Source organism: Cherax quadricarinatus, chromosome 11 (genome assembly GCF_038502225.1).
Source record: "Cherax quadricarinatus isolate ZL_2023a chromosome 11, ASM3850222v1, whole genome shotgun sequence".
NCBI lineage: Eukaryota > Metazoa > Arthropoda > Malacostraca > Decapoda > Parastacidae > Cherax > Cherax quadricarinatus.
In genome coordinates, this window is record NC_091302.1 from 26,304,079 (window position 1) to 26,331,088 (window position 27,010).

A 27,010-nucleotide genomic window follows, 5' to 3' on the forward strand; every position below is an offset into this window, starting at 1 on the left:
TTTGTTATGCAAGTATTTGTTTATAGTACTAATATTCTTCCACTAACTGTGACGATAAAAACTTCAGTATTCTGTTAGTATATAAAAGTGGCATTATTAGGTACACATTTCGTATTTCCAATCCAATATTAAAAAATGAAGTAGACTACAAAACAGCAGCTTCCTGTGAGGATGAGATCAGTGATGGCTGTGTCTGGCCTGACCTTCACTGTATAATGATTGTTTTCGTGGGATTAAGTATTATTTTAGATCACATGTTCAAAATAAAAAGGGCATACAACAGGTAAATATTTGCAAAAATATAAGCTGGTAAGTGTGTTCGAGAGTGCATTTTGATGTCAATAATGTATGAAAATAGTGCAAAAATTTGGAGAAAATAAGCATATATTATAATTAGAGTTTACTTTCATTCCTGTTTTTAGCATTAGTTTCTTTACTTGACATATATTCATATCTCCCGTATAGTAAATAGGAATTAAACTAATGAATTAACGTATTTACCAATTTTACTCATTTTCATTTAAATTAAGGAGTTGTGTATTGTGCTGAGTGTATACCCAGATACCTGAAACTGGATCCAGGCTACTGTACTTATCCCGCCTTAGTGAAACTTAATCGTATCTTGAAGTGGCGACATTCTTGTATCATGTGGTGCCTTTAACCTTGTCTGGGGACTAACTTAAGCGGGCAAAGGTAATTTGTTTGCATTTCTTCAAAGTGATATTCACAGTAATTATTTCTAGTAGCAATGAAGGAATAAATAAAGTCAGCATCACTGATTATTTCGAAAACTTAATTTTCAAAACAACGCGCGGGAAACAAGTTGTGCTAATTGATTGTTCATAGAACTGACGGTTACTTGTTTCATTAAGGAAAAAATGGAAAACAGATAAAGATATTTATTAATTGTTGAAAAGTGTATGACAAATGTGATACAGGAGAAGAGCTGACGCTGGAGGGTTGCCACTCTCTCTCTGTTGACAAGATGGCGCACCTTAGCAGGAAAATTCTCGTAGGAGTAATGGTGTTGGTGATGACGCTCCGGCGGCGGTGGGCGGCCATGGGCGTCACTACCTTATTGTGGGGCGTGGGCGTCCTCTGTATCTTCAGCTTCTATCTGGCCTACATGCAGCCACCGGGCGTACACGTGCTGTAAGTATTTAACACTAAACTCCATAACCGAAGTATCGAGTAAACAATGAATCCGTAATTATTCTTTGGACAGGATAAAGTACTGTCCACAACACGATGACAAGTCATTGAACAAACTGGGATTTGAACCCATCATAAGCCAGTTCTAAAACTGGCAAGTTTTATCATATAGGTGTATATTTATACACATTCATATAGGTACACATTCATATAGGTGTATGTTTATACATATTCATATAGGTGTATATTTATACACATTCATATAGGTGTATATCTATACAAACTAAGAAGGTTAACATCGTGTCTATAAAAGCAGGGATTTACGGACGATTCCCACACTAGCATTCAATTCAATTCAATTCAATTCAAAGTTTATTACCTATAAGGATTACAATGCTGAGTTTACAGAATTTGCTTATTGTGTGGTTTACATGTAGTAAAATGATGATTACAGAGTGTACCACTAGAACACCTAGCATGGCTAGGCATTTCGGGCAGACTTAGTTTAAATCTTAATGAGGTAAGTTGGTATTAAGGCTAAGTGACTAAATACTAGTTTGTGAGTTTAGCAATGTGAATGCTTTTGTTTTGGCACAGTACATAGTTTCAGTATTGTAGTATCACAGGATTCATTATTTTAAGATTGAGATTAATATTTCTGTTTATGGTCAAATGGGTGAGTGAGTGTAAGTGTGAACCACCAGGTGGTATTCGTGTAGTTAGTTGACGGGGTGTATCAGGGAGATAAGATGTTTTCTAATGGTAGTTTTGAAGGTGATGAATGTGTCTGCAGTTCTAGAGTTCTCAGGTAGGGTGTTCCAGATTTTAGGGCCTTTGACATACATTGAATTTTTGTAAAGGTTTAGTCGGACACGGGGAATGTCATAGAGATGTTTGTGCCTGGTGTTATGCCTGTGGGTTCTGTCACAACTATCAAGAAAGCGTTTTAGGTCAAGGTTGATATTGGAGTTTAAGGTCCTGTAGATGTAGATTGCACAGTAGTAAGTGTGGATGTACTGAACAGGGAGTAAGTTTAGATCTATGAAGAGTGGGGGGTGTGTTGCCAGGGATGGGATTTAGTGATTATTCTTACTGCAGCTTTTTGTTGGGTTATTATTGGCTTTAGGTGTGTTGCTGCAGTTGATCCCCAAGCACAAATAGCTTAGGTGAGGTATGGATAAATAAGTGAGTGGTATAGTGTGAGAAGGGCATTTTGTGGCACGTAGCATCGTATCTTGGAGAGGATCCCAACCGTTTTGGATACTTTTTTGGTTATGTGTTGGATATGGGTGCTGAAATTCAGGTTGTTGTCAAGGTATAGGCCTAGGAATTTGCCCTCATTATGTCTGGTAATTTGAGTGTTGTCGATCTTAATGTTAATTTGTGCATCTCCTGCTCTGCTACCAAACATAATATAGTAGGTTTTGTCAGTGTTAAGCGTAAGTTTATTGGCTGTCATCCAAGTCGATATTTTGATCAGCTCCTCGTTAACAATGGTGTTGAGGGTGGCAAGATTAGGGTGAGAGATGACATAAGTCGTGTCGTCAGCAAAGCGAATGGGTTTCAGGTGTTGGGATACGTTTGGAAGATCATTGATGTATATGAGGAAGAGCAGGGGACCAAGGACACTTCCCTGCGGAACTCCAGTATCAAGTGGCCGTGTTGTTGATGCTGTGTCTTTAATGGTGACATACTGATACCTATTGGTAAGGTAAGATTTGAAATAAGCAAGCGCATGGCCTCTTATACCGTAATGGTCAAGTTTGTGGAGTAGGATGTCAAAAGCTTTTCTTAGGTCAATAAAAATTCCTAGTGGATATTCCTTATTTTCCAATGCTGTGTAAAGCAGATCTAGCATTTTTATGATTGCATCATTAGTGCTTTTATTTTTCCTGAATCCAAATTGGCAGGGGTTGAGTATGTTTTGTCTCGTTATAAATGAATATAGTCTCCTGTGCACGAGTTTCTCAAAGATTATGGATAGCAATGGTAAGTTTGATATTGGCCTATAGTTGTTTAAGTCTGTAGGGTCACCACCTTTATGAATTGGTGTAACCCTTGCCATCTTGAGTAGTTTTGGGAAGGTGCTAGTTTCTAGTGACTTGTTAAAAAGTAATGAAATAACATGCGAAAAGACAGAGCCGCTCGCTTGTACAGTAATGGTGGGACATGAGACAGATTCCCTGAGTTATTTTTAAGTGACTTTATAATCTCGGTGACTTCCGTGGGCTCAGTTGGTGCAAGATAGAAGGAATTTGGGAAATTCCCATCTAGGTAGTCCCCGGCATGGGCATTGGTATGTGGGATTTTATTGGCGAGATTAGATCCTATGGTTGAGAAGAAGTCATTTATCTTGTTAGCTGTGTCAGTGGGATGTAGTGGTGTTTCATTAGGTTTAGTTAGGATAATATTCTTGTTTTTTTTCAGTTTGTGGGTTCCTAGAATCTGAGAGAGTGTTTTCCAGGTCTTTTTTATATCTCCTCTAGTGTCTGTGAATCTACTGGAGTAGTATAGTTGTTTGACTTTTTTTATTACTTTGGTGAGAACTGATGAATAGTGTTTAAGAATATCTTTGTGTATTAAGCCCTGTCTATATTGCTTTTCATATTGGTGTTTCTTGTCAATGGATTTCAGAATGGTGCTGGTTAGCCATGGGCAACCAAGCCGTTTGTTTGTGATCTGTTTCGTTGTTATAGGACAATGTTTGTTGTATAGTCTAAGTAATTTGTTAAGAAAAATGTCTGTCCAGTCATCAATACCATTGGCCTTGGAGAATTCTGTAGGCCAGTCAACAGTCTCTAGGTCAGCTGTGAACTTCCTTATTGAGGCCTCATCATGGAGTCTAAATGAGACTTTGTTGTATTCAAGTGGTGGTTTACTAATGTTTGTCAGGAGGAAGGTAGGGTAGTGGTCTGTAGTGCTATCTGTGATTATCCCTGATTTAAGGGGGGCTAGTATATTGGTCCATATGTGGTCTATTATGGTTGCACTTGTCTCAGTGAGCCTGGTTGGTTTAGTTATTGTTGGTATGAGAAGTGTGTTGTTCACATTGTTGATAGAATCAGTTACAGGCTGATCATCTAGTATGCCAAGGTTGATGTTGAAGTCTCCAGCTAAGAGAGGTGGTGCTTATTCATTTGTCTGTTTGTTATTAGTGACTTTAATTTCTCACTGAAATTTGGGATGTTTGTGTGAGGTATCCGGTAAATGGCACCGATTGTTAAAGGTGTCTTAAGGTTTTTTACAGTAAAATTAGCAAAAATGTATTCCCCATATTCATCACTAAAGCAAGTGGTGCTAATACAAGATAATTGGTTAGAGTAATAGATTGCAATACCACCCCCAACTTGATTTGGTCTGCAGTTGTGAATTGCTGTGTATCCTGGTAGAGGGTAGATATCTATTGTGTCATGCTTAAGCCAGGTCTCAGTAAGAATAATGCAGGAGAAGGGTGTCTTTAGTGATTCAAGGAATGCCAGGAGGTCATCATAGTGTTTGCTTAAGGACCTGATGTTGTAGTTAAGTACTGATAGACTTTTAGCATTGTTTAGGATAGTGCTGGCTTGTGAAGCTGTGTAATAAAGGCAGTTACTTTCCAGTAGGTTTTGATTGGGCGTCAGATTATGGAGGTTTAGATCAGGGTCAACGTGATCAATCATCTTCTAGGTTTAAATTATGGTTATTTATATCCTGAGTTGTGTGTTGAGTTCTAGTACTGATATCTGTAGTGGTTGGAAGTTTGGACAAGTATATAGCTAGAGTATTTTTGTCATATAGAGTATAGTCACTGCTACACATAATGAAGTTGATGTTGTCTATGTGTTGTGCTGGAATGAACTAAAGTACAATTAGGCATAAACTAGTAATATAAAAATACAAATTAAAAATAGAACAAGACTCTCACTTGAATTGCACTAAGGTCTAATATAATGACTTTTGTGGAGTCTATGTTTTGAGCTAGAATGAGCTATAGTGCAACTAGGTTTAATCTAATAATATAAAAATACAAATTAAAAATAGCACCAGTCTCTCACTAGTAATTGCACTATGGTCTAATATAGTGAATTTGGTATTGACTATGTATTGAGCTCGAATGAGCTATAGTACAACTGAGTTTAATCTAATAATATAAAAAAGGCACAAGACTCTCAATTGTAATTGCACTAAGGTGTTATATAAGTTGTTTACAAGAATTAGAGTATAACTAGATTTAAATTGACAGGATAAAATACACAAGTTAAGGTAGCAAAAGAATAATAAAAAAAATTATAAAAATAAAAATGGCAATGACTTGGTTATAATATGCTAGTAAGATGGTAGACAGGGTAATATAAAAGTTGAAGTTGAAAATACTAGTTTTAAAAAGTATAGAATAAAAATGGTCAATAAAAGAAGTTTACAATAAGTTTGGTCAATATAGTTTAAAGCAAAATTGGGCAATAATAGAGATTTTAGAATAAAATTGGGCAATAGAGTATTTCTTAAAGTGAGGTAGAATAATTAAGGACAAGTTATGGTTAGTTTAAAATAAAATAAGATAGAACAGTGATGTGGTAAGATGTAAAAAAAGAGATAGATTCTGTAGATGTTAAACACAATTAAGACTATGAGGTAGAATGGTCGTTGAATACAACAATGACAATCAAAAGTAGTTGGGGTATTAGAATTTTAGGGGGGCACAAATTTATGACAATATAACACTAACGGTGGACTGTGGGTATTATCTGCACTTTACTCTGATTCTGTTAGTCCAGCCTCAATTAGGAATGCTTTAAGGTCATGTTCTGTAGAGATGAAGTATCTCTTCCCTGTGGGCTGTTTCCTAACTGCGATTTTTCCATCCCTCACAAAGCACTGGTGGATTTTTTGGGCATAGCGTAATTTTCTTAGCCGATAAAGAAGGTTTTGTCTTGTTTTGGTAAGGCACTCATTGACGTAAACATCAGATTTCATAGAAATAGATGTTTTTAGTAGGTTGTTTCTTTGTAGGCTTTGTAGGCTTTGGTGGTGCGTGCTCGAGTTTAAGACCCTTTAAGGCCGCAGTGAATTTCTCTCGACATCCTAATGACAAGGTTGTGAACTCACCGAAGAAGTGAAGTTCAAGTGCATGGCAAGTCGGACCTACAACTGGCAGGACAGTTCGCTATCCACTGTGACCTGTATTTGAGGTTACAGTGAGGCCCTTGTTTGACCCCACCCATGACCCCACCCACGATCCCCACCCACGACCCCCACCCACGACCCCACCCACGACCCCACCCAGACCCCACCCCACCCATCAACCACCACCTCGCCCTACCCCCATGCCCCCCCCACCCGCGCCCCCCACACGTCCGTCGCGCCCGCCCGCGCCTTCTGCTGCGCCTTCTGCAGTGTCTTCCGGATCGCCCCGGCTCCCCGAATTTTTTTCCGATTTTTTTTTCAATTTTTTTTTGAATTTCATTTTCTTGTGCTCTCCATCTCCTCGGATCAAATTTTTGAGGTTCCCCCTCCCACTTTCACCCCCACCCCAATTTTTTTTTTTGAATTTCATTTTCTTATGATCTCCTCGGATCAAGGTTTTTGGATTCCCCCCTCTGGGGGTAAGCATTCAAAATGGACTCCCACTTTCACCCCAAATATTTCTCCTCCATCTCCTTGGATCAAGGTTTTCTCGATAATACAAAGACTCCATCTCCTTGGATCAAGTTTTTGGATTCTCCCCTCTGGGGGTAAGCATTCAAATGAACTCCTCCTATGGGGCATGGGACTTTCTCTTACTACAGGTCTAAGCAAGTGTGACGTCACCCCACCTGTGTTTACTCGGCGGTCAGTGACGTCACGTGATGACCTCACACATACAGGCTGAATCTTGTCGACTTCCCCCTATGTCAGTGACGTCACGTGATGACCCCCCACACAGGCTGAATCTTGTCGACTTCCCCCTACACATTTTTCACTCTTAACCCAGGATAACCCAAATAATTTCACAACAATCCACAATTTCTTTACAAAATACAACACAAGTCTAGACATTTTTCTCGTTTTAACTATTTCATCAGAAAAAGTCACCACAACACTTACAACTTATAGCCACTTTTCGATTAATTCACTAGTCACAATTTTACATATTACGAAGTTAATACGCACACACACCTCACTTTACTTTGAACACCTTCAAAACACTCTAATAAACCATTTGAATACTCACAAAAATACCTTTGAACATTTCCAAACTACACTGAAACACTTCCAAAATATTATTTTGAGTACTCCCAAATACACCACTGAATACTACTAAAACACCACTGAATACAGTCAAAACACCACCAAAATCACCATAAACTAAGATCAACATAACAGACTAACACCCATCTCAAATCCACTAAAATCACTGTAACCAAGATATTCACAAAATTCTATGACCACCTAGCACACACACACACACACACACACACACACACACATACAATCACATACACACACACACACACACACACACAAACACACACACACACACACACACACACACACACACACACACACACACACACACACACACACACACACACTTTTCTCAATATCTCTTAAGAAATATTCCCAAGATTACTTCGAACACTCTCATAAATCATTTGTATACTCACATAAACACCTTTGAACATTTCCAAACAACACTAAAACATTTCCAAGACAACATTTTGAATACTCCCAAATAAGATTTATCATCTCTAATTTATCTACACTTTCATATTTCATTAAATTACAACTCATCCCCCAAAACTCCTCCCTCATTCTCCAGATTTTTACAACAGTATCACAAAAACTAACTCAGACACTTTACTTTGAACAACACCAAAAACACCATCATTTACCTTTGAATACTCCAAAAACATCATTCGAATACCCCCAAATCACCACTGAATACTCCCAGAACACCTTCATAATTACTCTTGCACATCATTTGAACACCTTCAAAAACACCTTTGAATAGTCTCAAACACCATTTGAGTACTCCCAAATACACCACTGAATACTACTAAAACACTTTTTTCTCGTTTTAACTAATTTCATCAGAAAAAGTCACAACAACAACCCACAACTTATAATCACTTTTCAGCAACTCTAGTTCGTCAACAACACCCACAACCCACAACACACAACCCACAACACCACAACACTACATCTTTTCGGTATCCACAACACCCACAACCCACATCACCCACAACAACAACCCACTTATAACATCTTTTCGGTATCTCTAGTTCGACAACAACACCCACAACCCACAACACCCCACAACCCACAACACCCACAACAACCCACAACCCACATCTCTAGTTCCCCACAACACCCCACAATCACATCAGAAAAAGTCACAACAACGCACAATCCCAAACACCCACAACAACAACCCACTTATAACATCTTTATAACCACTTTTTCGGTATCTCTAGTTCGACAACAACACCCACAACCCACAACACCCACATAACACCCACAACCCCACTTTAACATCTTTTTTGTATTTAAACTCCACATTATAACCTTTTCGGTATCTCTAGTTCGACAACAACACCCACAATCCACAACACCCACATCCCACAACACCCACAACCCACAACACCAACAACAACAAAACCCACAACACCCACATCCCACAACACCCACAATTTTTTCTCGTTTTAACTAATTTCATCAGAAAAAGTCACAACAACAACCCACAACTTATAACCACTTTTTCGGCATCACTAGTTCGACAACAATACCCACAACCCACAACACCCACAACCCACAACCCACATCACCCACAACAACAACACACTTATAACGTCTTTTCGGTATCTCTAGTTCGACAACAACACCCACAACCCACATCACCCACAACACCCACAACCCACAATTTTTTTTCTCGTTTTAACTAATTTCATCAGAAAAAGTCACATCAACAACCCACAACTTATAACCACTTTTTCGGCATCACTAGTTCGACAACAACACCCACAACCCCCAACACCCCACAACCCACATCACCCACAAAAACAACCCACTTATATCATCTTTTTTGGTATCTCTAGTTCGACTACATTACCCACAACCCTCATCACTTACCAATTTATTCACAATTTATTCGATACAAATTTTTCCCCTTCTTTTTACTGAATCTTAAATGTAATACACATTCCTCTTTACATTACTAAAATTCTAATAAAATCCTCTCCATACCCATCTCCTTGTATCCACATAAATTGATATTATACTCACAACAACTAATCTCACTACCCAACTACTGCGACATGTTTCAACACCCTCCATTCTTTTCCAATATATCATAACTTTTCAATTCTATAATTTCTTTTTAAAATATTCACATATTACCTTTATTTTCAGTAAAATCTCCCCATATTTCATTAAATTTCTAATACAACCCTCCCCATACCCCTCTCCATCTCACCCACATTTCTTTACATCCACTCACCCATCTCCCAACACACCTCTTCTGAACACACACAAAAATCACATTTCACATCCACAAATGCATCTCATCACCCATCTCAAATCCACTAAAATCACTGTAACCAAGATATTCACAAAACTCTATGACCACCTAACACACACACACACACACACACACACACACACACACCTCACTTTACTTTGAACACCTTCAAAACACTCTCATACATCATTTGAGACCACCTTTTCTCAATATCTCTTAAGAAATATTCTCTCATCCACAACCTTTATCATCTCACTACAGAACAACCCCAAGATTACTTCGAACACTCTCATAAATCATTTGAATACTCACATAAACACCTTTGAACATTTCCAAACAACACTGAAGCACTTCCAAAATATCATTTTGAATACTCCCAAATAAGATTTATCATCTCTAATTTATCTACACTTACACATTTCATTAACTGAAATTACAACTCATCCACCATACTACTCCCTCAGTCTCCAGACTTTACAACATTATCACAAAAACTAACTCAGACACTTATGACATGAGACATTTTACCAAAACTAACACAAACACATATCTGTTATATCTCCAATATCTAAGATCACCACAATCAAGACGTTTACCAAATTCTATAACCCCACCACTAAGATCACACATTTTTTGTACACATTCTCTTAAAACATCATCATAACGAAGATCACTAAAACTATCTATACTTTTACTAAGATCACATAACATTTTGTCTTCTCTAACTCACCCACCAATTTACATTCTCATTCACACTTACACATTTCATTAACCGAAATTACATCTCATCCACCAAACTCCTCCCTCATTCTCCAGACTTTACAACATTAGTACAAAAAAAAACTAACTCATACACTTATGTCATGAGACATTACAGTAACTAACACACTGACTAACTTTGAACCAACTCTAAACATCACCAAATCACCACTGATCATCTTCAAAAAATACTCTGCACATCATTTGAACACCTTCCAAAACACCAAACACCTCCGAATACTCCCAAAACACTACTGATTACTACCAAATCACCACTGAATACTACCAAAACACCGTCAAAATCACCAGAAACTAAGTTTAACATCACCATCTAACACCCTTTTTATAGAAATCCCCTCAAATCACTATAACCAAGAACTCCCTCCCCATGGGCGCATAAAAAAAAAAGCATGAACACAAACCTAATACACAAACACCTAGTACATGATCACCATCAACTGAAAACATATCTTGTACACACATAAATCTAAGACAACCACCATCAACAAACGCTCATATTCACTTACCTCAAAAACCACTAATACCACAGAAAACACTCATTTCTTATAAACATTCACACAAAAAATCATATTTGACAATATCTAAGCGCACTCACCTCACTACCACCAACACACGATGTCACACCCACAGGACCGGCGAGGTCACCTCCAGTGACGTCACACTCCCATCTGTGTTTACTTGGTGGTCACATCACACCCAACCCACCTTGTTTCAACCTGTTGTACCCACAATATCTAAGAACACTATAACCAAGACGATTACCAGATTTTATGACCCCACCACTAAGATCACAGAAATCACTCATTTTTTTTATAAACATTCACACAAAAATCACGATCACCATTTCCATATCATGTTTACCATCATCTATCAACACTCTTCACCAAGATCACCAAAAATCTAAGATCATTCATCTCAAAACTACTATGATCACTGAAAACACTTATTTTTTTAAACATTCGCACAAAAATAAGACATACACAAAAATACCACGACACTTCCACCAACATCTATAACATAACATGAGCACTATAACATATCTTCACCACCAAAAATAAAAATAATACACAGACACCCACAACTTATACATTTCAATCGCATATTTAAAACATGTGACATACACACCAAATCTAAGACATTCACCTCCAACTGAGACATACACATCATAACTAAGACATACACCAAAACCTATAATTGACATATTGACAATAAATATAAGACATAAGCACAAAAAAATTTACCATGTCATGAGACATTACCAGAACTAAGTCACACACCTCCAACTAATACACAATCACTTTACTAAGTTCATGTTAACTATTCATCAACAAAAAATATTAATACAATTTACCCACCAAATTTATGTTATAATCATCAAAACATAAAATTGTTTTACACATTTTTTTTTCTCAAACTGAATATTCATACCACATTTATCATTTCTCATCTATGTTACATATCACATTTCTCACCCTCATCATCCCTAAAACATCCTTTCTTATTCATCCGTATATCACCAAGAGATATTTTATCCCGACCACCCATCTCGACACTAGGAGCCAGAGCAACCATCACCACTCCAACACCACCTACTACACTCTGGCTCCTACGTCGTGATGGGTCGTCGGGATAAAACATCTCTTGGTGATATACGGATGAATAAGAAAGGATGTTTTAGGGATGATGAGGGTGAGAAATGTGATATGTAACATAGATGAGAAATGATAAATGTGGTATGAATATTCAGTTTGAGAAAAAAAAATGTGTAAAACAATTTTATGTTTTGATGATTATAACATAAATTTGGTGGGTAAATTTATGAGAGTGTTCGAAATAATCTTGTATGAGAGTATTTTTGAAGGTGTTCAAAGTAAAGTGAGGTGTGTGTGTGTGTGTGTGTGTGTGTGTGTGTGTGTGTGTGTGTTAGGTGGTCATAGAGTTTTGTGAATATCTTCGTTACAGTGATTTTAGTGGATTTGAGATGGGTGCTGAGATGCATTTGTGGATGTGAAATGTGATTTTTGTGTGTGTTCAGAAGAGGTGTGTTGGGAGATGGGTGAGTGGATGTAAAGAAATGTGGGTGAGATGGAGAGGGGTATGGGGAGGGTTGTATTAGAAATTTAATGACACATGGGGAGATTTACTGAAAATAAAGGTAATGTGTGAATATTTTAAAAAGAAATTATAGAATTGAAAAGTTATGATATATTGGAAAAGAATGGAGGGTGTTGAAACATGTCACAGTGGTTGGGTAGTGAGATTAGTTGTTGTGAGAATAATATCAAGTTATGTGGATACAAGGAGATGGGTATGGAGAGGATTTTATTAGAATTTTAGTAATGTAAAGAGGAATGTGTATTACATTTAAGATTCAGTAAAAAGAAGGGGAAAAATTTGTATCGAATAAATTGTGAATAAATTGGTAAGTGATGAGGGTTGTGGGTAATGTAGTCGAACTAGAGATACCAAAAAAGATGATATAAGTGGGTTGTTTTTGTGACTTTTCCTGATGAAATTAGTTAAAACGAGAAAAAATTGTGGGTTGTGGGGTGTTGGGGGTTGTGGGTGTTGTTGTCGAACTAGAGATACCGAAAAGGCGTTATAAGTGTGTTGTTGTTGTGGGTGATGTGGGTTCTGGGTTGTGGGTGTTGTGGGTGTTGTGGGTTATGGGGGTTGTTGTCGAACTAGAGATGCTGAAAAAGTGGTTATAAGTTGTGGGTTGTTGTTGTGACTTTTTCTGATGAAATTAGTTAAAACGAGAAAAAATTGTGGGTTGTGGGTGTTGTGGGATGTGGGTGTTGTGGGATTGTGGGCGTTGTTGTGAATTTTTCTGATGAAATTAGTTAAAACGAGAAAAATTGTGGGTTGTGAGTGTTGTGGGATGTGGGTGTTGTGGGTTGTGGGTGTTGTTGTCAAATCAGAGATTCCGAAAAGATGTTATAAGTGGGTTGTTGTTGTGGGTGTTGTGGGGTGTGGGTGATGTGGGTTGTGGGTGTTGTGGGATGTGGGTGTTGTGGGTTGTGGGTGTTGTTGTCGAACTAGAGATACCGAAAAGATGTTATAAGTGGATTGCTGTTGTTGTGGGTGATGTGGGGTGTGGGTGTTGTGGGTTGTGGATGTTGTGGGTTGTGGGTGTTGTGGGTTGTGGCTGTTGTGGGTTGTGGGTGTTGTTGACGAACTAGAGTTGCTTGAAAAGTGATTATAAGTTGTGGGTTGTTGTTGTGACTTTTTCTGATGAAATTAGTTAAAACGAGAAAAAAGTGTTTTAGTAGTGTTCAGTGGTGTATTTAGGAGTACTCAAATGGTGTTTGTGACTATTCAAAGGTGTTTTTGAAGGTGTTCAAATGATGTGCAAGAGTATTTATGAAGGTGTTCTGAGAGTATTCAGTGGTGATTTGGGGGTATTCGAATGATGTTTTTGGAGTATTCAAAGGTAAATGATGGTGTTTTTGGTGTTGTTCAAAGTAAAGTGTCTGAGTTAGTTTTTGTGATACTGTTGTAAAAATCTGGAGAATGAGGGACGAGTTTTGGGGGATGAGTTGTAATTTAATGAAACATGAAAGTGTAGATAAATTAGAGATGATAAAACTTATTTGGGAGTATTCAAAATGTTGTCTTGGAAATGTTTTAGTGTTGTTTGGAAATGTTCTTTTTTTTTTTTTTTTTTGCACTCATGTTATATCTTAGTTGGAGGAGAGTGTACTCATAGAAATTGGTAATCGTCTTGGTTATAGTGATTTGAGGGGATTTGTGTGAAAATGGGCGTTAGTCTGTTATGTTGATCTTAGTTTATGGTGATTTTGGTGGTGTTTTGACTGTATTCATTGGTGTTTTAGTAGTATTCAGTGGTGTATTTGGGAGTACTCAAAATGATATTTTGGAAGTGTTTCAGTGTTGTTTGGAAATGTTCAAAGGTAATTTTTGTGAGAATTCAAATGATTTTTTTTTTTTTTATATTTTATTTAAAACAATACAATACATTAAATAAATAAAAGAACATAGTATCAGTTCTTACCCAGAATTATAAATTACATTGTCAAAATACACATAAACATTTAACTTTGTGCTGACACAAACTGTCCCTCATCCTCTATACATTTTTTTTTTTTTTTTTTGTATTTAAAATACAGTATACATTATACGTGTAAGCAAACATGTTACGAAACCAATCAACATGTAACAACAAAATTAAAGTACAACATACGTATACACAATCAAAAAAGAAAAAGAAACTTCGCACAGGTGTACCAACAACATATCCAGAGAATCTACTTCAGCACACTTAAACATCTTATGCCAAGTTTTATATACAAAACAATTCTTAAAGGTAAAAACCTCACCACATACCATTAAAACCTATACATCCACCCCCCACCAAAGGTACATTTATAAAGTCGTACATATGTGCTCTGGAAGTAAAATGTACCCCCCCCCCATCAAATACCTACAAAACAATGACATACTATAAGAGCGCAGGATACTACTTGCTCTAAGTAACAATTATGAAAACTTTGCCTAGCATACAAGGATAATATACTCTATATCTCAGCACGGGTGCAATCCACCCAAGACTTCTTCATACACTATATACCCTATACCAGTATTAATACATAATATACACCGCTACTTGAACTCATATGCACACCTGATCCAACAAAGTCATCTGAAATTGCGTATTTACACAAAATCAATATACATTTTTATATTACCTTACATATACTCTTATATGTGACTTTAAACAATAAAATAGCAAAGGGAAAACAACAGCGTGTACTTAAAATATTTAACACTACCCTACACATACAGTGTCACACGACATGTACTATATAATCTTAACCAGGCCGCTGAAACATTATATGTTAGGCCTTATGTACAAAAATACAATCTCGCATAATATAAAACTGTACCACGTTACTCATTACAGCTATGTAAACTTCGAACCTTCTGAATACAGAAATTGTGTCTTACAGAATGCATCCAACAAGAAGGGAAACCCCGGACTTTGTATCACAGCATATTCGATACAGTCATATGGCATACCTTAGTAACACCATTTAGTATATGCTTTCTATAACATCTTTGAAGGCACTCTCACAATAACGAACAGTCATTCTCACACACACAAAAACTTTAAGATTCTACCCTTTCATTCACCTTGTATACACACAATGATGTAGTGCTCCAATACATTACGTACATATACTATCCAAAATCTTCACAACATAAAGGGAACACATGTGTAAAAACACCACCCACACCACACTCACTACTCAGGAAAAGCAGAAATGTATCAGTGCAAATCCAGTCACACACTTTAAAAGCCATCCACACATCTCCGCTCAAGAAACTAGCCCGTCGCTACCCATTTACACTTAAATCCCGTAAATCCTTTAACTTAAAACTCCGGTATCCCTCAGTAAACGCTGTCTCCCCCACCTTCCCCCATAAAGATCCCTATTGCGACACTTAGTTCTATAAATGGTGGCCGCTAACACCTTTATTCTTTCATCCACACCCACTTCCCTCATAGCCCAAGACGTATAAATAAAATCAGTAACCACATACGCAACCGCATTCACCACCATCTGACTCATCCCACCTATATCTAAACTTAACACCCTTAACACCTGTAACCCTTCCCCACCCACTAACCTAACTACCCTACCTAACCATACCCTTACAGCTTCTAAATAATTACAAAAATACACCGCATGAAAAATAGTCTCGGAACATCCACACGCTTTGCACTCCCCTCCCTCCCTTAGTCTCCTATTAAATAACACAACACCAGACGGCAAGATTCCATGTAGAAACCTAAACATTACCTCCCTTACACCTGGTTTAATACGCCATTGCCGTAAACATTTCCAGATATTCCCCCACGCATACATGGGGTATGCCCCCTCAACTGCCGCCACAACAGACCCACCCCCCACCCTCTCAAGAATCCTCAATTTAAGGCGCTTCGGATCCCTCACCGCCATTAAAACCCTCAACATGGCCTCACCAATCATTAAATCCTTACCCAACCACCATCGTTGCATATCCATACGCAGTTTTTCTAGCCTCCCTTTCCTCGCCCCCATCTCCCCCAAATACCCGCGTTTTAGATACACACTCATCATACGCTTTTCTAAATGTATAAGCCCCAGCCCCCCGTGGCTAACGGGAAGCGTCACCACCCCTCTACTTAGCCAGTCACAACCCGATCCCCATATAAATCGGAAAATCCCATGCTGCAACCGTTGCACCTCTCGCCGCCTCAGCGGGTATACTGCCACCACGTGCCATATCTTACTATACAACAGCACGTTCGTCACAATGACCCTCTGATGCAACGTTAGCTGCGCCGTCCTCAAACCACCCAATCTTTTCAATACCCCATCCACGGTGCGCATCGAATTTACCTCTTGTGCGACCCTATCATTCTTAGCGTACACTATCCCACAAATCAATAGCTGATCCACCACACTCCACCCGCGCCCTACAGTCCCATCTCTATTTACGTTATTGCCTAGGTCCATATACTTAGACTTTGCCACATTAATTTCCATCCCAGTAGCCTCTCCAAACACATCTACCACCTTTCCAACCTTGTGTAAATCCGTCTCATCCCTCACCAATACAGTCGTATCATCCACATAACCCACAATACCCGGCCAACCCTCTCGTTTATTACTAACCCCTCCACTTGCGATACTCCACCTAACTGCCCTATAAAAGGGATCCTGGAGGCACGCAAACAATATTTGCGATAGAGGGCAACCCTGTCGCAAACCCCTTCCCATCTGAATGTTAACACCTAGCCTTCCATTAACCTGTACTCTCATAGATGCTCCCTGATACAATGTTTTCGCCCAAGATATAATTTCCTTCCCGAATCCCTGCCAACGCATGAACCTCCATAACGCATCCCTCTCCACACTATCGTAAGCAGCTCGCCAATCCAATGCCAACACACCCCCACCCCCCAACTCCCCCCTCTTTTCTATAAAACTTCTAAGAACTCCATGCCCTTCATACATTGTCCTACCCGGTACCCCATATTGTCCTCTGTCAATTACGTTACCTATCACCTTTTTTATTCTATTCCCTAATATTCGTGCAAATAACTTATAATCGCCACACATAAGCGATATTGCTCGGTAATCCTCTACTGTAGTCTGTCCACCTTTCGGAACTAATACCACGACAGCAGTCCTTTGCTGCTCCCCCATTTCCCCATCATCCTTCATTACATTGAATAACCTAACTAAAAATCCTCTCAATACTTCCCAATTCCTAACGTAAAAATCATTAGGCAACCCATCTACACCTGGCGCCTTACCTAAACTTGCACCAGACAAAGCTTGCGAAATCTCACTTTCCGTGATCGGACCTTCTAATGTTACCCTATCCATACCATCAATCTCACATTGCACGAAACCTCCCATTTCCTTTAAAGCCTCATCTCGAATACCTCCGTTTTGTGCATATGACCTAAACCATGCATCTAGATAACCACTCATACCCTCTGTCGTTACTAATACCTGCCCCTCTCTATACCCTCCCATCCCCACATGAACAGTTAATCCCATCATCTCCGTCGCCACTCTTCTCTTACGCTGTTTCCTCAACACGCATGCCGAAGGCCTGTCACCCCATAACACCTCTTCCAGCCCACCCAAAACTCGCGCGCCATCAAATCTTTCATTTTGCAAATCCCTGATACGCTCCTTTAATCCCTCAATATCATCCACCGGATGACTAGCACTCCCACGCTCGTAGCAAGCTCTCAACTGTCCCTCAAGATAAGATTGGTACCCATACTTCAACCTGTTATATTCCCTCCCACTACGAATATAAAATTCCTTAATACGAGATTTCGCCACAGAGTCCCACCAACTAACCAATTCACTATTCCCAGGCGCCTCCGCCACCAACTCCTCCCACAATTGAACAAATGACTGTTGATACTCTTCTTGCTGCAACAACTTTACATTCAACTTCCAAAACCCCTTACACCTTCTCGGCAACCCCTCCCAACCTATATCCACCAAAACACCCCTGTGATCAGAAAATACTACGTCCATTACCCTCACACTATGTATTACAACTGTCCTGGGAACGTATAATCGATCGAGCCTAGCCGCATACCCACGTTTAATAAATGTGTGCTCCACCACCTCACCTCCCTCAACATCTGTCAATCCTATCCCGGATAACAATTCTCCCAATATCCTCAAACAATGCCCTGCCCCTCTCGGTTCAACATCCTTATTCCTTATCACACAGTTCCAGTCACCTCCTATCACAGCAACCCCCGGCAATCCACGCAAATAATATACCAGAACGTCCCTTACGAATTTATTCTTTATCCTCACATCTCCCTCTGCTGGGCCATACACACACACCAACGTCATCTGTACCTGACCCCATAACCCATCCACGCGAATCACCCTCCCCTCTCCCCCCTCACTATGCCTGACAACCAACGGGCTAGTTTCTTTCACCAAAATGGCCACACCTCCTTTCAATCTGACTGCATGCTCAACATACACATTATACCCATCCACCTTCAACTCATAACCCGGTCTATAATTGTGTTCCTGCAAGAACACAACGTCAACGTCATGATGCACCAAATATTCCTTAAACCACTCACACTTTCTCTGAGACCTCAAGCCATTGATGTTCAATGTCAGGCACTTAAAACCGACAAAGGGGGTTTCCCTCTTGACACTACCGACTTATCACCTGATCGTTTCATTGCACCCTTTTCCCTCCCCCCCCCTTTCTGTCCACCCTTACCCAACCCCTGCCCCTGGGCGCCACTTGAACCTCTCCGCATGGCTTCCGCCCATGTTTTCTTCCCAGGTCTTTGTGCGGGCGTAAGCACGTCGTCGGAATCCGAAAGCACTGCTGCGCGCTTTCGCGTCATACCCGCGACCTGCATCAAGTCATCCAGCTCAGTGCCATGATGAACCTCCACCTCCACAGTTCTCACCAACTGTGCATCCTTACGACACACTTCAGTCTGGGTTGGCGTCACCACGCCCTCCTCAACTGCAGACCCATGATCCAGGTCTGTACCAACATCCGGACAAGGACTCTCATTATCCAAAATGTTCTCAAACGTCGACACTATCGTAGTTTCCGCGTCACTACCATTCGCTTCCGCGATGACCTCATCAAGCACTTGTACAACGTCCAGGGAAGTGATGTCGTCCCCCCGCGTAGCCCCCGCCATCTCCTTTTCTTCGGCCCTCTCAACCTCCTCACTCCATGTCAAACTCTGCTGAGGCAGAGTCGAAAACAGTTGATCTTGATCCTCTCTCCTTTCCTCCACATCACGTCGTTACTGCTGGTCCCTATCACCACGTCTTCTTTCACATTGCGCAGCCAGGTGATCATACGACCCGCACAAACGGCAAGTGCTTCGCTGCCCAGCGTATGTTACAAAAACCTGAGTCCTGAAATCTTCCATCACCACGTACGATGGAATTGGATGTCTGAGCGTCATCTTGACAGAGAATGCACCCTCAGGTATCCCCATATACTGGCCAACTGACCACCTTCCTGCAGTGATCGTATGTATTGTGCCGTATTTACACATAATGAACCGGATGTCAGATGCATCCGCCTCGAACGGCACATTCCTGATCTTAACCCATGTGTAATAGCTGGACACATCATGCAGCCGCACCGTCACAGCATGGTTAACTGGTATGGCCACCTCTTGAAACTTATTCACAACTGCCTCATACACAGTCGCCGAACTAAATTTTACAAAAATCCTCTTCGTTCCGTTCAATGCAAGTCCACAAATCTCCTCTTTGGCTATTCCGTAGGTATCTCTGATGATTGCAGGCAAAAGCAACTCCATTGATGGCCCCGTTACAGCTCCACTGGTTAATACAATGCAGACTGTATTTACCCTGCGCCGGCGAGCCTGCGCCATGTTGGTGAAAATAATACTGCCACCAGACAACTCCAGGGGGCAGCAGCAGCACACGTCCTCTCCACTCAAGGGTTGAGAGACGAATGCACTTTATGAGAGTGTTTTGAAGGTGTTCAAAGTAAAGTGAGGTGTGTGTGCGTATTAACTTCGTAATATGTAAAATTGTGACTAGTGAATTTATCGAAAAGTGTTTGTAAGTGTTGTGGTGACTTTTTCTGATGAAATAGTTAAAACTTGTGTTGTATTTTGTAAAGAAATTGTGGATTGTTGTGGGTATTAACGAAAAAAATGTGAAATTATTTGGGTAATCCTGAGTTAAAAGTGAAAATGTTTTCCCTATGTTGTATATGAAATATGTAATACTGAGATGGGGATGACGAAGAAGATCCAGAAACAAAAAAGTGCATAGAATTTCTTCAAGAGAAAAATATGTTGATTTTAGTCAATGAATTGTACCTTTTTCAATGTTTTTTTTTTGTTGGATGTATATGAAATGCAATGGTTGTATAATAAATAGTGTTATCCTGCATTTTATTGTCTGCTCGACAAGATTCAGCCTGTGTGCGGTCATCACGTGACGTCACTGACATAGGGGGAAGTCGACAAGATTCAGCCTGTGTGTGTGAGGTCATCACGTGACGTCACTGACCGCCGAGTAAACACAGGTGGGGTGACGTCACACTTGTTTAGACCTGTAGTTAGAGAAAGTACCATGCCCCATAGGAGGAGTTCATTTGAATGCTTACCCTGAGAGGGGGGGAATCCAAAAACTTGATCCAAGGAGATGGAGACTTTGATTTCGAGAAAAACTTGATCCGAGGAATTGGAGTCTTTGTATTATCGAGAAAATCTTGATCCAAGGAGATGGAGGAGAAATATTTGGGTTGAAAGTGGGAGTCCATTTTGAATGCTTACCCCAAGAGGGGGGAATCCAAAACTTGATCCGAGGAGATGGAGTCTTTGTATTATCGAGAAAAACTTGATCCAAGGAAGTAGAGCAGGAATATTTGGGGTAGAAGTGGATGGTGGGGGAAATCTATGTATTAATGATATCGAGAAAAACTCGATCCGAGGAGATCATAAGAAAATGAAATTAAAAAAAAAATTTGGATGGGGGGGTGAAAGTGGCAGGGGGAACCTCAAAAATTTGATCCGAGGAGATGGAGAGCACAAGAAAATGAAATTCAAAAAAAATTTGAAAAAAATCGGAAAAAAATTCGGGGAGCGGGGGCGATCCGGACGACGCTGCAGAAGGCGCAGCAGAAGGTGCGGGCGGGGTGCAACGGACGGGCGCGAGGGGCGCGGGCGGGCGCGAGGGCGCGGTGGGCGAGTGGGGGGCTCGGGTGGGGGGGGCGTGGGTGGGGGTTGAGGGCGAGGTGGTCGAGGGGGGTCGTGGGTGGGGTCGTGGGTGGGGGTCGTGGGTGGGGTCATGGGTGGGGTCAAGGTCATTAGCATAAAGGTGTGAAAAGGAGTCCACTCAGGAAATGGACCGCTCTGTAGAAGGAGCCACTCAGGAAACGGACCACTCTGTAGAAGAAGCCACTGAGCCGCCTTCAGTACTACTTATATATATATATATATATATATATATATATATATATATATATATATATATATATATATATATATATATATATATATATATATATATATATATATATATATATATATATATATATCATAAAAAGGCTTCAAGGAAGAACATTTGGAGTTCTTCCTGAAGGCATTTGAATATTCCACTTCCCCTACCACCCCAAATTTTCATTCTTTTTTACCGATAGGTATATTTTATTACATAATATGGTACTAAATATTTTTTAGATAAATTATTGATATAAAGATAGCATATACAGTATGAGGTGTGAGAGATACATGTCTAGTACATATTTTTAAGTGTTTGTCAATGATTATAATGTGAAAATCTCATCCTGCTCATCCGACCTGGGGCGCGTGCCCAAAATACAGCTGCCCTGGGATCCTTAGTTACCCTGATAAGTCTTTTGCCTAGCTCCTTAAAGAGCATAGATGCATTCTTCAAGCATGAGCCATGGGTTTCCGAACTTACGGGAACAAACATAAAATGAAGAGCTAGTCCTCCATATTTTCTAGACTTTTGGGACTCACTGAAGCTGGCGGCTGCCCCTCCTTCCTCCCTGGTGTGCTGGAGATAGGTATCAGCCATTAGAGCACTCCAGGATAATTTGAATAGACTACTGATGCAGTGGTCGGAGAAGTGGCAGATGCAGTTTAATACAGACAAATACAAAGTTCTAAATGTTGAACAGGAAAATAACCATGCCACATATAAACTAAATAATGTAGCTCTTAATTAATATTACGGATTGAGAAAAGGATTTAGGTGTTCTAGTTAGCAGTAATCTAAAACCAAGACAACAGTGCATTAGCGTTGGCAATAAAGCTAACAGAATCCTAAATAGCAGAAATCATCAGGTTGTTCTTCAACTCTATATATCTTTGGTTACTCCTCTTCTAGATTATGCTGCACAGTTTTGGTCACCATATTACAGAATGGCTATAAATGCACCTGAAAACGTATAAAGGAGGATGACAAAGTTGATCCCATGTATCAGAAATTTTCTCTACGAGGATAGACTGAGGGCCCTGAATCTGCATTCTCTAGATAGGCGTAAAATTAGGGAGAATATGATTGAGGTGTATAAATGGAAAACAGGAATTAATTAAGAAGATGTAAATAGCGTGCTAAGAATATCTGGCATAGACATGACTCGCAGCAGTGGTTTTAAATTGGAAAAATTCACATCCAGGAAGGATATATGAAAGCACTGGTTTGGTAATAGAATTGTGGATGAGTGGAACAATCCTCCGAGTACCATCATAGAAGCTAAGATGTGTAGTTTTAAAAATAGGTTAGATAAATACATGAGTGGGTGAGGGTGAGTGTGAGTTGGTCCTGACTAGCTTGTGCTGCTAGGTCAGATGCCGTGCACCTCCCTTAAGTGAATGTGACTGACCTGAGTAGGTTAAGGCATTGGCTTAAGCCAGCCTTGCATGGGCCAGTAGGTCTGCTGAAGTGTTCCTTCTGTCTTATGTTCTTATGTGTAGTCCCACACCACCTGCTTACCGTCTGTCCAGGCTTGAAGGGTGATACTATCTGGACGCTTTTGGCTGCCATCAGATATGTTAGTTGGGGTGGCTCCTTTATTGCTGGGCATCTGGCTGTTGTGAGGCTCCTTTTGATAATGTTATTAACCTCCTCCTGTTTTGCAGTCTTTTCCTCTGATTTATAGCACTCAGGACCATGGTATCCGAATCGGTCTGCTGCTTCACTGCCACAAATATACCTGTGCTCGGCGAGAATAGGGGCGGCAAGTCGAAGGGCAAAACCAGTGCAGATTGTCTGTGGGTCGAGGCGTGTGCCAAGGCTGGAGTTGGGAACAGCAAACAGAGAGTCCCTTGCATGAGGAGCTCTCACTGCTAGGAGGCGAGCTCTATCCTTTCCCAACACGCTCTGAAGCTTTGCTGAGGATATGTTCTCCACTGCTGGGCCATCCCAGTGCGACTGTTTGTAGTTGTTGCGGCGAGCAGGTCTGGTTTCAGAGGAGCCATTATCTGGGATAATGGCTCCGTCAATGAACTTCTGGTCCTGGACTCATATCATGTCCCTAAGATATCAGGAAGAATCCCAGCTACAATCCCTCTGGATGCAATGCATAAGGACAGAAAAGCATATAAGTATATATATACATACATACATACATACATATATATATATATATATATATATATATATATATATATATATATATATATATATATATATATATATATATGCATACATATATATATATAAATATATTTATATATATATATATATATATATATATATATGTCGTGCAGAATATGCAAAACTGGTCAATTAGCAAGAACTCATTTAAAATTAAGTCCTTTCTAAAATTTTCTCTTATACGTTTAAAGATATATTTTTGTCATTAATGTTTATGTAAAAATTTATGTGTGAGTGAGATGAAAGTGTTGAATGATGATGAAAGTATTTTCTTTTTGGGGATTTTCTTTCTTTTTGGGTCATCCTGCCTCGGTGGGAGACGGCCGACTTGTTAAATATATATATATATATATATATATATATATATATATATATATATATATATATATATATATATATATATATATATATATATATATATATATATATATGTGTGTGTGTGTGTGTGTGTGTGTGTGTGTGTGTGTGTGTGTGTGTGTGTGTGTGTGTGTGTGTGTGTGTGTGTGTGTGTGTGTGTGTGTGTGTGCGTGTGTGTGTCGTGCCGAATAGGCAGAACTTGCTATCTTGGCTTAAATAGCAACGTTCATCTTGCCATATAGGACAAGTGAAAATTTGTGTATGCAATAATTTCGCCAAAATCATTCTGAACCTAACGAGAAAAATATATTTCACTGTGTTTGTTTAGTATTAAATTACTGTAAACAAATTTAAAATATATATAGTTGGGTTAGGCTAAAATAAATTGCTCTTGTTATAATAAGGTTAGGTAAGTTTTCTAAGATTCTTTTGGAGCAAAATTAAAATTTTTTACATTAACATTAATTAAAAATATATATATCTTTAAACGTATAAGAGAAAATTTCGGAAAGGCCTTAATTTTAAATGAGTTCTTGCTAATTGACCAGTTTTACATATTCGGCACGACATATATATATATATATATATATATATATATATATATATATATATATATATATATATATATATATATATATATATATATATATATATATATATATATAATAAATGCTATGTACCACCTCTAGAACTATAATGGGGACCCTCATCCTCAGAGTAGAGAAAAAACTTACTTAAGGGAAAAATCAAAATTCTCCCCAGAGCTGTTTGAGTATTTACTTCTCCCACCACCCCCTATATTCTATGTTCTGTGTGAACTTCATTTATAGACAAAACCTTGACAAAAGAGCACAAACATGAATACACTCGTACAATGTCGAAGATTATGAATCTCCTCCAACTCCTCTGAAGCCGGACGCGAGCCAAGTATACGGCAAGCATTTTCCCTCTGGATGGCCATGCTGAGATGCTGGAACATGAAAGTGGCTGCCCTCGGGTCCCTGGTGGTGTCAATGACTCTGGAACCCAGTTCTTTAAAGAAACGTGTGGCGTTTTTTTTCCATGATCCCAAGGTCTCTGATCCCACTGGGACAAATTGATACTGTTGGCTTATTTGACTGTACTCGCCTATCTTGTACTCCTCCCTGTGATCAGCAGTTCCTCTCTGTCGCCCTGCACTGTGATGGATGTACGTGTTAGCCAGCTCCAACACGCAGGTATAGTACCACGCTAAGAGCTTGCCACTCTTCCAAGGACAGATGGTGATCCCATCGGGTTGCGGGATTGTGAGTATTGTTGGTTGCTGATGATCGGGGTTCTCTTTCGGCTGGACACCGAGCTATAACAAGGATTCTCTTTATGATGTCGTTGACTTCATTGTGTCTTGCGTGCCAACCCTTGGTTTTGGAGCAGTTAAGACCATGTAGACCATATTGGTTGGCTTGCTCATCGCTGCAAATACACATATTTTCTGTGTGAATTGGGGCAGCAAGGCAGAGAGCCACTGTAATAAGGAGGGTCTTAGTCTCGAGGTATGTTCCCATTGCTAAAATGGGAGCTGTGTGGAGGAAGTCCCCAGAGTGATGTGCACTCACATCTTGAAGACACGCAGTCTCCTTGTCTGATGTTACAGCCCTAAGCATGTTGACAAGCACGTTTTCAGAGATGGGGCCATCCCAGTTTGACTATAGACCAGTGCTGCACTAAGTTTTGGGGCTGGAGTAGCGAGAGTCTCCCATTCGTTAATGGCACTGGCGTAGCTAGGGCCCTGTAATCCTGGTTGGTAGGTAAGACACATAGGCAACATTTAGGCAACTTTATTCCAAAACGTTTCGCCTACACAGTAGGCTTCTTCAGTTGAGTACGGGAAGTAGGCAGGAACGGTAGAGATGTGAAGACGATGTAATCAGTCCATCACCCTTGAAGTTGTAGATTTGAAGAGTTCTGTTCCATAGTCTGAAACTTTCTGAAGATCAAGCGACAGTGTGGAGACTTATATACTGTCGGAAGGAGAGGTGCAGAGTAGTAGTAGAGAGAATGTAGCCACTGAGAGGTTACGTCCCTCTCAGATCAAACAATTACATCGTCTTCACATCTCTACTACTCCTGCCTACTTCCTGTACTCAACTGAAGAAGCCTACTGTGTAGGCGAAACGTTTCTGAATAAAGTTCCCTAACTGTTGCCTATGTGTCTTACCTACCAACCTGTCGGTATTATATACTATTTTGATATTTACCGTGTATTCCTGCTGAGTCACTATAGTTGTCCGGAAGAATTTATTTTATTAACTCGTTTGATGCTATGGAAAAGGATAGGAAAGCTGGTAGGGCAATCTGGAAGGATTTGCGTACTCCCAGCCCCCCAAGCCTGACTGGAAGTGAGGCTTGCAACCACTGGCCGTCTTCGAGGGAAAGATTCAATGCACTCTCTAGCATGGTCTTTAGGAGGGAGTCATATTCCTTGAGTTTTGGCTGGTGAAAGCTGGGGAGCATCTCAGGAAGTAGGTGAGTTTTGGGATGGACAGGTACCTGGTGAGTA

General features: G+C 39.9%; 1 protein-coding gene across 4 annotated transcripts in view; it reads left to right on the forward strand.

The window, feature by feature from the left end:
* Nucleotides 1-27,010, forward strand: part of LOC128687542 (uncharacterized) — an 87,011-nt gene that overhangs the window by 15,943 nt on the left and 44,058 nt on the right. For all 4 annotated transcript variants that reach the window (XM_053775006.2, XM_053775008.2, XM_053775007.2 and 1 more), the window contains exon 2: nt 531-1,152. In XM_053775006.2, the coding sequence (XP_053630981.2) occupies nt 986-1,152 (167 nt within the window). In that variant the 5' untranslated portion in view covers nt 531-985. The remainder of the gene's footprint in view (nt 1-530; nt 1,153-27,010) is intronic.